We start from the raw sequence: 12,446 nt of genomic DNA, 5'->3' as shown, positions 1-12,446 counted from the left end.
AAAAAAGGTGAAGGTTTCCTGCCCGAAGGATAAAAGTGAGGATCGATAAGGGTTTCTTTCAAATGTCTGGAAATTTGTAAAGTGGGCAAGTAAAAATGATATTGTATTGAGTTAATGACGACAACCATCGTTCGTTTTCCTTATCAAACCCTTTATGGGAAGGAAACTTTAATGATGCAAAGCTTTGCTTAAGTAGCTTGAGTACTTTGCTGACAGATAGTTGCTTTGATTTAGATTCATATGCTTAAAAAAGAACAGTACAGAAGAGTACCACAATTAACCCTCAACAACATAATTTCAATATAGCCTATGCCAAGGAATCCTTGAAGGCCTTTGACTTGTCTTGAAGATATGAGCCGAACTAAATAAATAGCATGTAACTTACACCTATGCGTTCTTCCGCCCTGGTCGTATCGAAATATCGTACTGCAAATGAATGAAGATTCGTTGTAAAAACAACCAAAAAGGATCTTTGGCTCAATATGATAAATGGAGCCAAATTTTACTTCACATAATCGCAGATTTTCTCTAATGTAGTAACCGGATATGCCTGTCTAAACTCTCTTTCAAAAATACCCTTTTTGTTTCGGTTAAGTTGTACTAGATTGGTTTACTTTGTGCTTGCCGTTTGAGTGAGTTTGGAAATTCCTCCTGATCCGTCCATTTCTCACACCTTAACAAGAGCAAAATGGCAAAAATAGAGCAAAAAATATTTTCAGTTTCCTTTTACCTTGACAATTTGATGACTGGACCCTATTTATCATTCCATTTCAAGTCAATCTATGCTTGGCTATGATCTAACACTGAGTTATCTTGGTTGGTAAAAAACTATGTTAGAAATTAGACCAAAAGGGTTAAAAATGGATCGTTTCAGCGCAGCAGTAAAAAAAAGATAGCAAAGGTATTTATAATTGGCACAGCTATTACACTTGGCCAGTTTCTACAAAGAATTATTATTATTTTTTCTTAGTTTCTTGTAAGACTCTGAGGTGATCATCCGGGCAAGGCATCTAACGCCAACTAGCTAGTCTATTGGGTCTATTGTACTCTAAAAATTTTCCTTCACATCAGGATGACATGTTCCATTTCCAGAAGCAATCGTCATCTCATGATGACTTTTATGAGCTAGCCCTATCTCCATCGAAGCTACTTTTCCATTCACAGCAAATTTAGAAATTCTTAGCTAGGTTTGGTGAGTCGTTCGCGGTTTGTTTTCCGCTCAACGTCATTGGTCACGATGAGCGTCACGAGTTTCAAAAAATCCAATGAAACAATGCACACACAGCAAGCACTCAACTGACACCCATCCATATATTCCTCCATAACACGGAGCGGCGCCGAGAAAGACCTCGGGGATTATTGGAAACTCACTATGGACACGAGCATGCACACGCCCACTCAGCCGAGTAAACGCTCCACCGCCTCCACTCCCACTAACGACCGACCTACCTCCGCCTGCTCGTCGACTTCCATGCTTGAACCCGCCGTGGAAGGGCTCACCACGCCGTGCTCTTCTCGACCGTCATATTTCTCCCGAGGCGGCGGTACGATGGGCGGTGGATCGCATGGATCGGGTTCGGGGCCCAGGCGGAATCAGTTCCGCCCCGGGCGGTTTCCCGTCAGAAGCAACCCCTTTGATTGTAATATCACCATGATTGACAAACTTCAAAGACCCGTTTTGAGTCCCAGCCTTTTTAATATCGTCCAAAGTCCGAATTCCGAATCCGTGAGTATCTCCATCGCATTGGCAAATTGATACGGTTAACGGTTACTTTGGAAGTTGACAAGCTTTGATTGAACGAATATCTCTCAAACATAGCCGTAGAGGAAATTGAAGTAGATTTAGTTAGATGTTCTATACAATAAGTTATTCCACATTTTCTGGTAAAAATATGGCATCCTTTAAGAGCATGAAATAAGCTTAATTGCAAGAAGTGAAAAGTTAATCTAAATTAAAGTCTGTGAAGTTTAGCCCAAGTCTGGTTAGATTTAAAAAGTTAAAGACCTTAATCTAAGTTGTCAGCTTGTCAGTCAGGTTCGCTAGCTCAGGCTGAGGAAGGGTAGTCAGTTAATCATTAATGTCATTCGATTGATAGAATACTTATTTAACGCTTGCAAACTCCGTGATGATCTGATTGAGCATCCTCGTTCTCTTGTGCCTCCTCATCCAATCATGCCCGGAGACGTCCTTCATCGCCTTGATAGGTTTAGCCCAAGTCCGTTTAAGGAAATGTCTTTTGATATTGGAACTCTTCTGGGTTCAATTAAGTTTCTTCAATATGCCACTCAAAAACATGAATGATTTTTTTAGAACTTCTTGCCTCGGACCAAAAATGTCTTGAGTGTTGAAGCAAGTAACGTTTCAAAATGAAATCGGAGGCTTTCAAAATTACCTTTGCTCCAACCAAATAAACAGATTCAACTCTTTTCCATGGCAGACTTCCTCATCTGGGCGATTTTGGACTATTGATCAACAAAGCAATTTGTTTCCTGTGGAGATTTCGGATGACTCGCCGTGGAAACAGGAGACGGCCCATTCGGTGATGGACCCCGAATTGGAAAATCGAACGCAAGAAGCCATCAACCGTTATTTCAACCAGACTCATGATCTGAAAAGTCCTCCGGATTTGCCGGTGAACCATTCGCAAATTAACAGCACAACTTTGCCCATGGACACGGGTGCGTCGCCCATACTCAGACCAATGTTAGCCCAGAGTATCATGGACAACTCGAGCCGACGATCCTCGGTGGACGGAAACGTCAAGACCACCACCACGCAATACACGCAAACCGTGATGAGTTTTCCATCCGAGTTGCCCGAATCCTTCGAGGCCCAATTGGCGACCTATTTTACATTCTTCGAAAATCAGCGGGCCCAGCACAAGGTCATTTCAGAGATATCAACCGGACCGAGCTCTCAACAGAACTCTTCGCAGGTCCAGCAACCTATGGACGAACAACAGAACAATTTGTCGACTTCGCGGAGAAAATTGTTTGATTGTGGACCTCCGGATTTTGAAGAGGAGGAAGAAGACGCATTTTCCGACCGTGACGAGGACGAGACACCGCATCATTGGATGTCTTCCCCGGTGAAACGCTTGCCGAGCGCACTCGACCATCACCCTGGTCAAAGTAGCGAGGGAGAAGATGTGGAACATCATTTCCTCATTCCTCGGCTCATGGATGTCAAGACACCGACCAATCCCATTGTCAGAAGTGTGAGTGACGAGCGATGTCTTTGAATCTGAATTATCCTTGAATTGACCGTGACAAAAAAAATGAACCCAACTACTCAATTTCAGTCCACTTGGTCCTCGGGTTCCAAGGAACCTGGCACGCCTCAGTACCGTCACCGCACTTCAGTCAGTCCAGCGGCATCCATGGGATCGCCCACTTTTTCGCCCATAGGTCCAGGTAACTCCACATCGATCTTGATGGGCTCATTTTCGCGTCAAGAGTCCGCTTCGCACCCCCCGGATTCCAACAAGGAGAACGTATTTTCCCCCACATCAACTTGATAGCGCATTAAAACATCGAACTTAAAGTGATTCTTCGTACACATTTGCTCAAAGAAGAATGCCCGATGATCCTTCCGCATTCCAATTTTATTGCTCATTCTCCTAATTTCATGTCAACCGGGGTGACAAAGATACCCCACCCCAGTCCCATCTTGTATAAACGTGTTTGCGACTAACACCGAGTTTCTCTTGTATGTTGCATTTAATGCACTAGCAACAGCATTCGAAATATTCAGCCGGTTTCGAGCGAGCAAAAAGCCGACGAGAAATGGGTCTGACACTTCAGTTCATGAATAAAATGGTTTGGGTTGAAAGTAGCTGGATCTCAGCATCGGATTCCGGTCCCAATCGCCATAAATGTGCCAAAGGTGCCTCCGCCCTGAATCATGACCGTTCCAACTTGGGAAATCAACTCCCGACCCCTCAGGCCGTAACGGAGGGCACTGAACCCCCCAAAGATGGCCCCCGAGGCCATACCAACACAGAGGCCCATGGCAAATCCCATCTTGATCCGATCAAAGCACGAGGGTTGTTGTCCCCCACCTTGGGGCATCATGGCAGGCATTCTGGAAGACGGAGGAGAGTCAAACAATCGTCAGTCGAGCGATCACGCCCAATGGGCAAAAACTAGTTCATCACGAAGTTCTATATTTCCAGAGCATAGTACATGTTTCATAGCCAACATATCGGTTAAAAGGCCATGGAGTAATGTCATCGTTGATCGTTGATACTCTCCGGCACTTTCACACTAATCCCATCTAACTCTTTAGTCATGCAAACTTGGCATCCCAAGCGCGACGTGTCCGTCAGATCGTAAGCCAAATCCAGCATGTCCAGCTCTTCATCGGTGACCTCATCCTGGATGCGATCGAAGTCCGCCTGTTTGAATATCAGATGGCAGGTGGAGCAAGCTAAAGTGCCTTCACACGCTCCAAACCCGTCGATGTCAATCTCGTTGTCGACCACAATGTCCAACAAGTTCTGTCCAATCTTGGCCTGGGTGGTCTGCTTCCGTCCATCGGACAGTTCGAAGGTCACGGACACTTCCTGGTCGAATCTGGCCAACGAAGGATGAAAGGCTCGTTGACTGGAAGCCAAGAGGCGTGGTGCCCAGCACTTCTTCATCGCCATACGGCCTAAATGTCGCAAGGCCATGGCGAAAACAGTCCTAATGTGGGGCTTACTCGGTATTCAGCTCAGTCGCAACCCAGCTAGATGGTTTTGAAAGATATCCCAGACGTTACAACCATTCAGTAATGGCTCGATCTATCTAGGGTTGACCATGTGCCAGAAGAGCCCTCCAAAGTTGATCAGGTCAACAACAGCCATCGCTGAGTGAACTGGCTGCTAACAAGTCACAAGCAATCATGGCGAGCGATAGTACGTTACGTGCTTCCAGTTCTTACTCTTCTACTGACTGAGCTGATTCGCAAGGCAGAAGACACATTGAAACACATGCCGCGACAGCTGACTAGTCGTCCCCGCGAGATAAACAAACATCCTTCAACGGCAAACTGTTCAATGAATGCCAATCTAGCTCGATATCTTGGTCCGAACCGTCCGGATACTTGATACTTGGAGCCATACTGGGAGAATTGGAATATTTCGCATGTACGCTCGATTTTCAGAGACATATTCCTATCATGTACGGCGTAGCTTCACCAGAGAGCGGCACAAGCAGATTGAGTGGGATGAAGTCATTCGTAATTGTAAACCTATCACTTTAAAAGAGCCATGTGAGAAGTATATATTATACGTACTTGTCGGTGAGATAGCGTTCAACCTTGGGATGACCGGGTTGTAGGAGGGGCTCAAGAGTGATTCTGAGGGAAGGATGGCGTTGAGTTGCGTGATAATTTGTTGATAGTTCTGGCCAAGAATCTGCCTTTTCAGCCGAAGGCGGAAAACTCATCGAAGAGATGGCAAAATGATCTGGATGGGACACCGAGCTGTTACTTTAAATACACATAGCTAGAACGTTGTCAGCCTTGAGGTACATTCAAAGATTAAAACTTTGAGAAGCTTCGATTACATTCCTTAGTCAATACGAATCAGTACTTGATTTACATGCAGCATTCACATACAATTGTTCCTTTGCCTTTCAAGATTGGCGTCAAAAGAAGAAGGAATTTAAGTAGCAAATAGTGAAGCATATAAAAAACCTCACGTCGAACAAAGTTTGGACAAAATTTTTATGATGTGGGGTTTCTTTCACATTCCTCTGACCGTCCGTCTCTTTCGTCCTTTTCAAGGTCGACGGTCGATCTTAATGCTGTTCCCTTTTTTTTGTCCCGCCAAAGTCGCTTTCTCTGTTCTCGCGAATTGGGGCGGGCCCAATTCTACCACATTCCTCGTCCCATTCTCGGCGTGGGGGAACAATTCCAAGACCATCCGAACCGTCAACCAGCCCGTCAGCCCTGTCTTTCTCTCTTTTCTCTCCCTTCTTTCTGTACAGTCAGTCCTGCCAAATTGATCTCAAAGCAGCCATTTTGCCACTCGTTGGCCTTAAATATTACCCCAGCCATCATGGACGCTATTCTGCTAAGAGGTCAAATGCTCAAAAGGCTCAAACCCTGGCATTACTAAAGGAAAAAAAATGATATATCACACCTTGACCCAATAAAAAAGAACATCTGACCCAAACTTGAGCTTTTCAGCTGAATTGGGCTCTGATGAAATGAAAGAGGCGCTCCTCCGAGTTTCGAAGTTTCGCCCCTCTGTCTGTTCCTTCCGTTTGGCGTTCTTTCTCTCTGTTCTATCCCTCGTGTCAGCCTGCCAGCATTGTGGACACTGCCTTTGGATAATATCGGGTCATAGTACGTACGTTCGAGCATACATACTCGGTCTGTGTATGTACAGTAGTGTTTACTCTTTGGATCACCCATAACACTCGATCGGGTTGGCAGGCAATCCGAAGGTAGTCCGAGCCTTCTCACTTCCGACTTTGATAGGAAGCTCAACGGGCACAAGTCATGACGGAAAATCTGGGGAAATTGCCCAAACGAGGCATCTTGAAGCCTTCCACGAGTTTCGAGCAACGTGATCTGGAACCCCGTCAGTGAGTAGTGACGACCACTTCTAATCCGGCAGGCAAGTAACGGGTTGAATAAAAGAAGCTGTTTTTCTTTCTGGTTCTTCTTAGTAGTTCGGATAAAAATCCGCACTTCGATGAGCAAAACATCCTGGAGACCCTGCATCCGGCGACCAAGGATTATGGTTTCATGAAGATCGATGAGCCCAAAACGCCCTATGAATACGCCACGGACAATGCGGACGGGGAGGAGGAAGCGGGGGAACAAGAGGAAGAGGGCGCGGCTGGATCGGTGGCCAAAGCCGATGAATTGGATGCTCAAGATTTGGCCGACAGGTAAGAAGGATGGCTCGTTTTACCACAGGGTTGGTCGGTCATGCATTATTTAGTGACGAGTCCAGTCGAGTTATGTAGGGGAAATAAAGATACCAGGACATGACAATATCGATTGTGAGCGGAAAAAGGAGGAATCATTTACAAACTGTCCAGGAGTTGTTCCGGTTTATTGGCAGATGTATTCTGTGTCATTTCCGTAGGGTTGGACATCATGGGTTTCCTCTGTCCTTCCCAATAAGACTTGAGAGATGGTGAACCGGTTTTCGCCCAAGCGATGGAGAACGAGCCTGATAAATCAGCACTGGATGAATATACATAATTGGTGATGAATATTAGAATCAGGTGAAGAAAACCTGAATAGTTTCAAAGCCAAATTATTGACATGTCCTAGTTTTAAAAGCAATTACTCAGCCATCCATTACCTACAGCCACATGCAGTGGGTGGGTGATGTCCTCAGGTATCCGAGGATTTATGGTTTTATCTGTTGGGTCTGGTTTGACGTACTTTTGCCTTTGAGCGATTGTCAATATCTGCCGCCAATTCTAGTCAACGACCACGGGTGAGCAATCTAGATAATGGCTTGGGAATTCCAAATCAAAGACGCAGTCTTAGATTGGGATTGTGAGAAGTAGTTTAGAATGATTCCAACGTTCTGCCAATTTGCATCATATTCTATTCTTGCGGCATTGCCAAAAAGGCATCTCTCTGTCTAGCGAAATGGGAAAATCCCTGGTCGGAGTACTTTCTGAGCATGTCATGATTTGAGAGATTTTAAGAAACTGACGGACCATGTGCTTGAAGTTGCCGTCGGCGTGCAAAACATCGATATCGGTTCCAAAGCCATCCCAATATTCATGATCCTGGAAGGATTTGAAAATAGCTTATTCAATTTTGAAGGCATGAAATAGAGTCAAAGGAAATTTGATTAGCAATGCAGCTTATTTCGAGCTATGGTTTTTAATGGGATTGAAAATGAAACCTAAGGCACCCATTGCCTCAGGGATCAAGGGATTTGGATTGAAAAAAAAATTGTGAGAGAATCGAGTTATCATTTCCATCCTAGTGTGAAAGACATTTTTCCTTACTTACATTACTGAACTCAACTGTATTTCACAAGTTCAATAAGAGCGACCAACTTGATGTGAATCAAAGTTACTAGGGTAAATTTATAGTTCCTCCTGGACGCTAACTCAGGCTGGCCCACCCATCCTGATCAATTATTTGTGGTATTTGCATTGGAAACCTCGCATTTGCCGTTTCATTCGTACTCATGAATCGTTAATTTTGTTCCAGGATCGCTGCGGCTGACGTGAGCAAAAGACCGCGACGTCTTTCAGAACCTAGTGGGGACGAAGAAGATCTCAAACTTTTATCACCAGAAGAGCGGAAGAACCGCGAAAAGTTCGAACAGAAGCGGAAAGCACACTACAACGAGTTTTACGCCGTCAAGATGGCCAGACAACTCATGGAGGAGGAAGGCGAGGAGGAGGACACTAGCAAAAGTGACGAAAAGGATCCGGAGAGTCAAGAAGACCAAGCACCTGAAGACGAAGAATCAACCATGGACACGGTGGCGGAGACTACAGGCGGAGATGAGTCGCTTATCAAGCCTGCAAGCGAGTCCTCCTAAGTCACATTGATTGACAAGTTGAGGTACAAATTTTCTTCGTTTCTCCTTCTTCAAGTCTTCATTGCTAACGTGTGATATACTATTATTATGAGAAAGAAAACGCAAAATTTATTATGAGAAAGAAAACGCAAAATTTTCAATTCAGCCCCAAAAGGTTCGTTGTCTTTTGACCAACAGTGGTTGTACTCGTTTTGCCAAAGAAACGCCCCCTTACCCCACAGCCCATCTGTAGCCCTCGCCTTGAGCTTGACGAACTGAAGTACCCGCAATGTTAAGTGCCCGATGATTCTGCAATGTAGTGTACTGTATGACGATTGATAGAAAAGACAGACACGGATTTTCCCCTCTTGCTCCCCATCCTCCTCCATCGACTTAAGTAAAGGAGTTGCAAGCCATCCTCAAATGCCACGCTACATCCCACCCACACCCCTCTTCAAACCTGCCGCCTGACTTTAGAACGCTGAATGCCATGATGAGAAAGAATATAATATCCATGTAACGAATACAAACACACAATGTAACACAGCTCACAGTTCGTCGGAGTCGTTTTCGCCATCGAGCATGTTAAACGCGTCTCCAAACGTGGTCACCCGATTGCTGCTATCGTCTCCATCCGAATCCACATCCGCATCCTCTTCAGAGTCCTTTTTAGCCCCGAAATTAAAGCCAGTCACCTCATTGGATCGTGGGAAGACTGTTCCATTCTCAGCCGGAGGAAATCGGGACCCATGTACTAGGTCACGAACTGGAACAGATTCGGGATAGAGTGGATCCTGGCTTTCCTCTTCCTCTTGCTCATCATCATTGTCCTGGTCATCGTCCTGATTGAATAAGCTCTGTGGATCACTAGGTTTAGGCAAAGGCAGATCGTCAAAGTTAGTGGCTCCTGGTCGCCAGGATGGCTGAGGGATGCCGCGATCATCATCATCACCATCGTCCTCGGACGTCTCGGCATTGTCCCGATTTGTCCCATTCATGCGCTTCTTGGCGGATGGGACACGGAAACCGAAGTTCTCGGCAGCTTTGGACACTTCTTCGGCTTGACGTTGGGCGTTAAACACGAACGGGTCTCCCGAATTAGCCTTGGGTTGTGAGAACGAGAATTCGAACTTTTTCTCCTGTTCCGATTGGCTTTTAAAAGGTTTCTCGTTAGCGTTGGTGCTATCAAAAGCCGGACTGGAATGGAAATTGTAGAAAATTATCAAGAGGTTTGAAAGGATTTTGGTAATAATACAACGGTGTACGGTGTACTGTACCTTGCATCAGTCGAATCCAACCTCGCGCCAGCGTTGTCCGAAGCTTTAATGGACAACTGATAAATGGCACAAAAATTGTCATATCCGGCTGTGATTCGAAGGCGGATATGCTGGGCTCCAAATGCTGTAAAAAAAGGGGATTTTTTTTGTTTCGATACCGGGATGAATTGCTTTGAAAAGGTGGCATTCGTACCTGCAGTGTCTTTAGAATCCACGATCACGTGGTCTTGAGGAGATCCCAGTGATATTGGCAAAATCTTCGTCTTTATGGCTGTAAAGTTAGTTGTTCTGTCTGTCGAAGAGCTTTCAATTTCGATTTCCTTGACTGGAAAAAGAAAAGTTGTTCATCGTTCAGGAATGTTGCAAGGGATTAATAACATTCTTCATCGCACCCCAGATTGCCTTAAGGAATGTATGACTGAAGTGAACATGTTAAATTCACCTTAGGTTCGCATCTAATCCCTCGTGTTTGTTTTCTAGAGACGATCTCGATCATTCACACGCAAACGCAATCAAAGCTATTTTTATACCCATAAAATGAATGCGGCGGGAATGGCCATGGACACCATAAAAACGTTCATGATAATAGTACCCAAAAATTCGACTCCCTTAAGATAATTACTAGATAGCCATCACAGAGCTAAGAATCCAACATGTATGGAGGTCATTCATTGTTTGTATTGACAAAATGGCATTATCACCGTTGTAGCTCTTGAGCCCGACCATGGTTACGGCCTTTAAGTCGCTGAAAGTCAGCACAATGGTCTGTGGATACATTCCCGTACTAATCCACGGCTTAGTGCCCGATCTGGAATAGGGTTTTACAAGACGGATTAGAAGTGGATGACGTCGTGTCGCTTAATCTAAAGAAGGCATGGGCTTCCTGTCCACTTACTCTTCGAGTACGTTAGCCGCTGGATATTTAGGGTGATGACTTGTAGCAAGAGTGACCCGAGTCCCGGCATCTTCCAAGGCCAATTCCTCCATTTGATTTGGTAACTCTTCGCTCACGTTTACGTTCACACGTCACCTCTTTCAATTCGTTTACTATTAAAGACTGAAGGAATGGGTCGTCGAAGTGCTTTGAGTGCTCGACCCTCGAATCAAGAAAGAAAGCCCAAGTGAACGAACGAATGAACGAACAAATCGATTTTAGCCTGAACAAGGAGTATGTTTCTCATTCTTAGTTTACTTTATTGCCCGCCTCTCTCTCTTTTGAGCCTTTTCGTATGAACATACAAAAATGGACTTCATTCCCAAGCCACAATAGAGCTTTTCAGCGATGACATTCAGTTTCATTGATGGTTTGCTGAGAAGGCCTCTCTTCAGTATCAGTACTCGCAGCCTTTTAGCGAGCATCCTTGAGGAATACAACATTGACCACTCACACAACATTGGAACAGACAGCACAGATCGCCGGATCCAGAACAATCGCTGTCTTCCAAGCATTGGGGAAACTTGTGAAAGGCAATAAAGGGGGCTTCGTTGTCTGAAGCACGAGAGGAGTCATCGTGATTGATGCCTAGAGCTTGTGTTAAGGCCATGTTGATAAAAAGCACGAAAACTGCCTGAAGAGCCACCATTATTGAGGTCGAATTAGTGTAACACTCATTTTACAGCTGCGGATTATACGCGAGATAAGAAGCTTAGGCAAAATTAACTTTGGATTTGATTGGGTTGTACAGTATGTAGGCAAAGTAATCCCAGATCGATTTGATATGTATTTCTCATTTAGAAATGTTATTCTAACAAAGTTATGTACTTATGATGTCCAATTACAGGATGATTTATGAGTAGCTCACAAGTTCCTCGTAGTCCTCTTGGTGAGGGACCATGAATTTCGTGTAAGATCGCGTGAACTTCTTTTGAATTTGCTCTATGGTCCGATTTCGAGTCTCGGGCAAAACCCAACCCAACACGATCATGCTTAGAAAATTGATCACCCCATAGAGCCAAAATGTGCCCGATATATTGATAGCCTCCGCCAAGTCCACAAACGTCTTGCTCACCACAAAGCCCATAAGAAAACCGAAACAAATGCTCAGGGATGTGACCAAGCTGCGGACTTTGGGCGGCAAGATCTCGGCCATGACGATCCAAACCAAGGTCCCGAATCCGCCATTGCCAATGAATAAGGCGAGGATCACCGTAGTCACGGGTAACCACTTCAAAACCGAAGTCAAGGGCTGATCAGGAGGCGTTTGCTCGATGAAATGCAAACAAATGCCCAGAACAATCATGCCTAGGGTCATTCCCAAGATCGAGATCAGGAGGATTAATCGTCGATTAAACTTGGGGACGACAATAAGAGTCAGACAACTGGAGAGAAAGAGGGTGATTCCAACCAAAACGGAAGCCACCCGAGGGTCCAAAGATGATCGTGCCAATTGGAAGATGCTCACCGTGTAAAACACGAGAGTGCTCAGCCCGCAGAATTGGGCCAAGAACATCAGACCCAAGCAAATAGCGGAAGGCTTCCAAGCCTCCTTCAAATCGGCCAAAGTCACGCGAGTCATTTGTCCGAATTCGATCCCGCATTTGATGTTCTCGATTTCGAGGAAGATCAACTCTTGATTTTCTCGCCCTCGAAACCATTCCAAACTCGCTTTGGCCTCTTCATCCTGGCCTTGAAGGATGAGCCATCGTGGTGTTTCGGGCACGAAAAGCATTCCAA

The 12,446-nt window shown here is 45.1% G+C and overlaps 6 protein-coding genes across 8 annotated transcripts in view; 2 read left to right on the top strand and 4 right to left on the bottom strand.

The window, feature by feature from the left end:
• Positions 1-1,251: 1,251 nt before the first annotated feature.
• On the top strand, positions 1,252-3,694 carry LOC131892953 (uncharacterized). Its single transcript, XM_059242830.1, has 3 exons — positions 1,252-1,726; positions 2,439-3,218; positions 3,303-3,694. Exons 1-3 carry the CDS (start codon positions 1,373-1,375, stop codon positions 3,516-3,518), a joined length of 1,350 nt encoding a protein of 449 aa, XP_059098813.1. The 5' UTR covers positions 1,252-1,372; the 3' UTR covers positions 3,519-3,694.
• Positions 3,585-5,941, bottom strand: LOC131892964 (reactive oxygen species modulator 1-like). 2 transcript variants are annotated; one of them, XM_059242844.1, is made up of 3 exons: positions 5,686-5,941; positions 5,279-5,450; positions 3,585-4,084 (listed from the first exon to the last, which is right to left on the bottom strand). In XM_059242844.1, the coding sequence occupies exons 2-3, from the start codon at positions 5,428-5,430 to the stop codon at positions 3,844-3,846; spliced, it is 393 nt and encodes a 130-aa protein (XP_059098827.1). In that variant the 5' UTR covers positions 5,431-5,450; positions 5,686-5,941; the 3' UTR covers positions 3,585-3,843. The 2 variants fall into 2 exon arrangements, with proteins under 2 accessions (XP_059098827.1, XP_059098829.1); XM_059242846.1 differs by having other exon boundaries at positions 5,279-5,941.
• Positions 4,083-4,958, bottom strand: LOC131892963 (adrenodoxin-like). Its single transcript, XM_059242843.1, has one exon. It carries the CDS (start codon positions 4,671-4,673, stop codon positions 4,230-4,232), a length of 444 nt encoding a protein of 147 aa, XP_059098826.1. The 5' UTR covers positions 4,674-4,958; the 3' UTR covers positions 4,083-4,229.
• A 331-nt stretch (positions 5,942-6,272) lies between the features above and the next one.
• Positions 6,273-8,626, top strand: LOC131892960 (protein phosphatase inhibitor 2-like). 2 transcript variants are annotated; one of them, XM_059242841.1, is made up of 3 exons: positions 6,273-6,576; positions 6,664-6,885; positions 8,180-8,626. In XM_059242841.1, the coding sequence occupies exons 1-3, from the start codon at positions 6,491-6,493 to the stop codon at positions 8,514-8,516; spliced, it is 645 nt and encodes a 214-aa protein (XP_059098824.1). In that variant the 5' UTR covers positions 6,273-6,490; the 3' UTR covers positions 8,517-8,626. The 2 variants fall into 2 exon arrangements, with proteins under 2 accessions (XP_059098824.1, XP_059098823.1); XM_059242840.1 differs by having other exon boundaries at positions 6,279-6,576; positions 6,661-6,885.
• Positions 8,627-8,981: 355 nt separating this feature from the next.
• Positions 8,982-10,886, bottom strand: LOC131892956 (uncharacterized). Its single transcript, XM_059242834.1, has 5 exons — positions 10,668-10,886; positions 10,474-10,580; positions 9,966-10,097; positions 9,773-9,896; positions 8,982-9,692 (listed from the first exon to the last, which is right to left on the bottom strand). Exons 1-5 carry the CDS (start codon positions 10,757-10,759, stop codon positions 9,044-9,046), a joined length of 1,104 nt encoding a protein of 367 aa, XP_059098817.1. The 5' UTR covers positions 10,760-10,886; the 3' UTR covers positions 8,982-9,043.
• A 59-nt stretch (positions 10,887-10,945) lies between these two features.
• Positions 10,946-12,446, bottom strand: part of LOC131892952 (facilitated trehalose transporter Tret1-2 homolog) — a 2,607-nt gene continuing 1,106 nt past the window's right edge. Inside the window, exon 5 of the mRNA XM_059242829.1 lies at positions 10,946-12,398. Within this exon, the coding sequence (XP_059098812.1) occupies positions 11,560-12,398 (839 nt within the window). The 3' untranslated portion in view covers positions 10,946-11,559. The remainder of the gene's footprint in view (positions 12,399-12,446) is intronic.

Source organism: Tigriopus californicus, chromosome 2 (genome assembly GCF_007210705.1).
Source record: "Tigriopus californicus strain San Diego chromosome 2, Tcal_SD_v2.1, whole genome shotgun sequence".
In the NCBI taxonomy this organism is placed as follows: domain Eukaryota; kingdom Metazoa; phylum Arthropoda; class Copepoda; order Harpacticoida; family Harpacticidae; genus Tigriopus; species Tigriopus californicus.
Note: the sequence above shows the minus strand (reverse complement) of the source record. Positions and strands in the feature narration are given on the sequence as shown.

What these genes read in the sequence shown, in the direction of transcription:
- LOC131892953 (XM_059242830.1), top strand. Translation starts at nt 1,373, where the DNA reads ATGGACACGAGCATGCACACGCCCACTCAGCCGAGTAAACGCTCCACC. An exon ending in AAAGTCCGAATTCCGAATCC is followed by an intron (nt 1,727 to 2,438) that starts GTGAGTATCTCC and finishes TTTCCATGGCAG; the next exon opens with ACTTCCTCATCTGGGCGATT. An exon ending in CCAATCCCATTGTCAGAAGT is followed by an intron (nt 3,219 to 3,302) that starts GTGAGTGACGAG and finishes ACTCAATTTCAG; the next exon opens with TCCACTTGGTCCTCGGGTTC.
- LOC131892963 (XM_059242843.1), bottom strand. Translation starts at nt 4,673, where the DNA reads ATGGCCTTGCGACATTTAGGCCGTATGGCGATGAAGAAGTGCTGGGCA.
- LOC131892956 (XM_059242834.1), bottom strand. Translation starts at nt 10,759, where the DNA reads ATGGAGGAATTGGCCTTGGAAGATGCCGGGACTCGGGTCACTCTTGCT. An exon ending in CGGGCTCAAGAGCTACAACG is followed by an intron (nt 10,098 to 10,473) that starts GTGATAATGCCA and finishes TTCTTTTTCCAG; the next exon opens with TCAAGGAAATCGAAATTGAA. An exon ending in GGATTCTAAAGACACTGCAG is followed by an intron (nt 9,897 to 9,965) that starts GTACGAATGCCA and finishes CTTTTTTTACAG; the next exon opens with CATTTGGAGCCCAGCATATC.
- LOC131892960 (XM_059242840.1), top strand. Translation starts at nt 6,491, where the DNA reads ATGACGGAAAATCTGGGGAAATTGCCCAAACGAGGCATCTTGAAGCCT. An exon ending in CGTGATCTGGAACCCCGTCA is followed by an intron (nt 6,577 to 6,660) that starts GTGAGTAGTGAC and finishes GGTTCTTCTTAG; the next exon opens with TAGTTCGGATAAAAATCCGC. An exon ending in GCTCAAGATTTGGCCGACAG is followed by an intron (nt 6,886 to 8,179) that starts GTAAGAAGGATG and finishes ATTTTGTTCCAG; the next exon opens with GATCGCTGCGGCTGACGTGA.
- LOC131892964 (XM_059242846.1), bottom strand. Translation starts at nt 5,430, where the DNA reads ATGAGTTTTCCGCCTTCGGCTGAAAAGGCAGATTCTTGGCCAGAACTA. An exon ending in GAACGCTATCTCACCGACAA is followed by an intron (nt 4,085 to 5,278) that starts GTACGTATAATA and finishes TCCGTCTTCCAG; the next exon opens with AATGCCTGCCATGATGCCCC.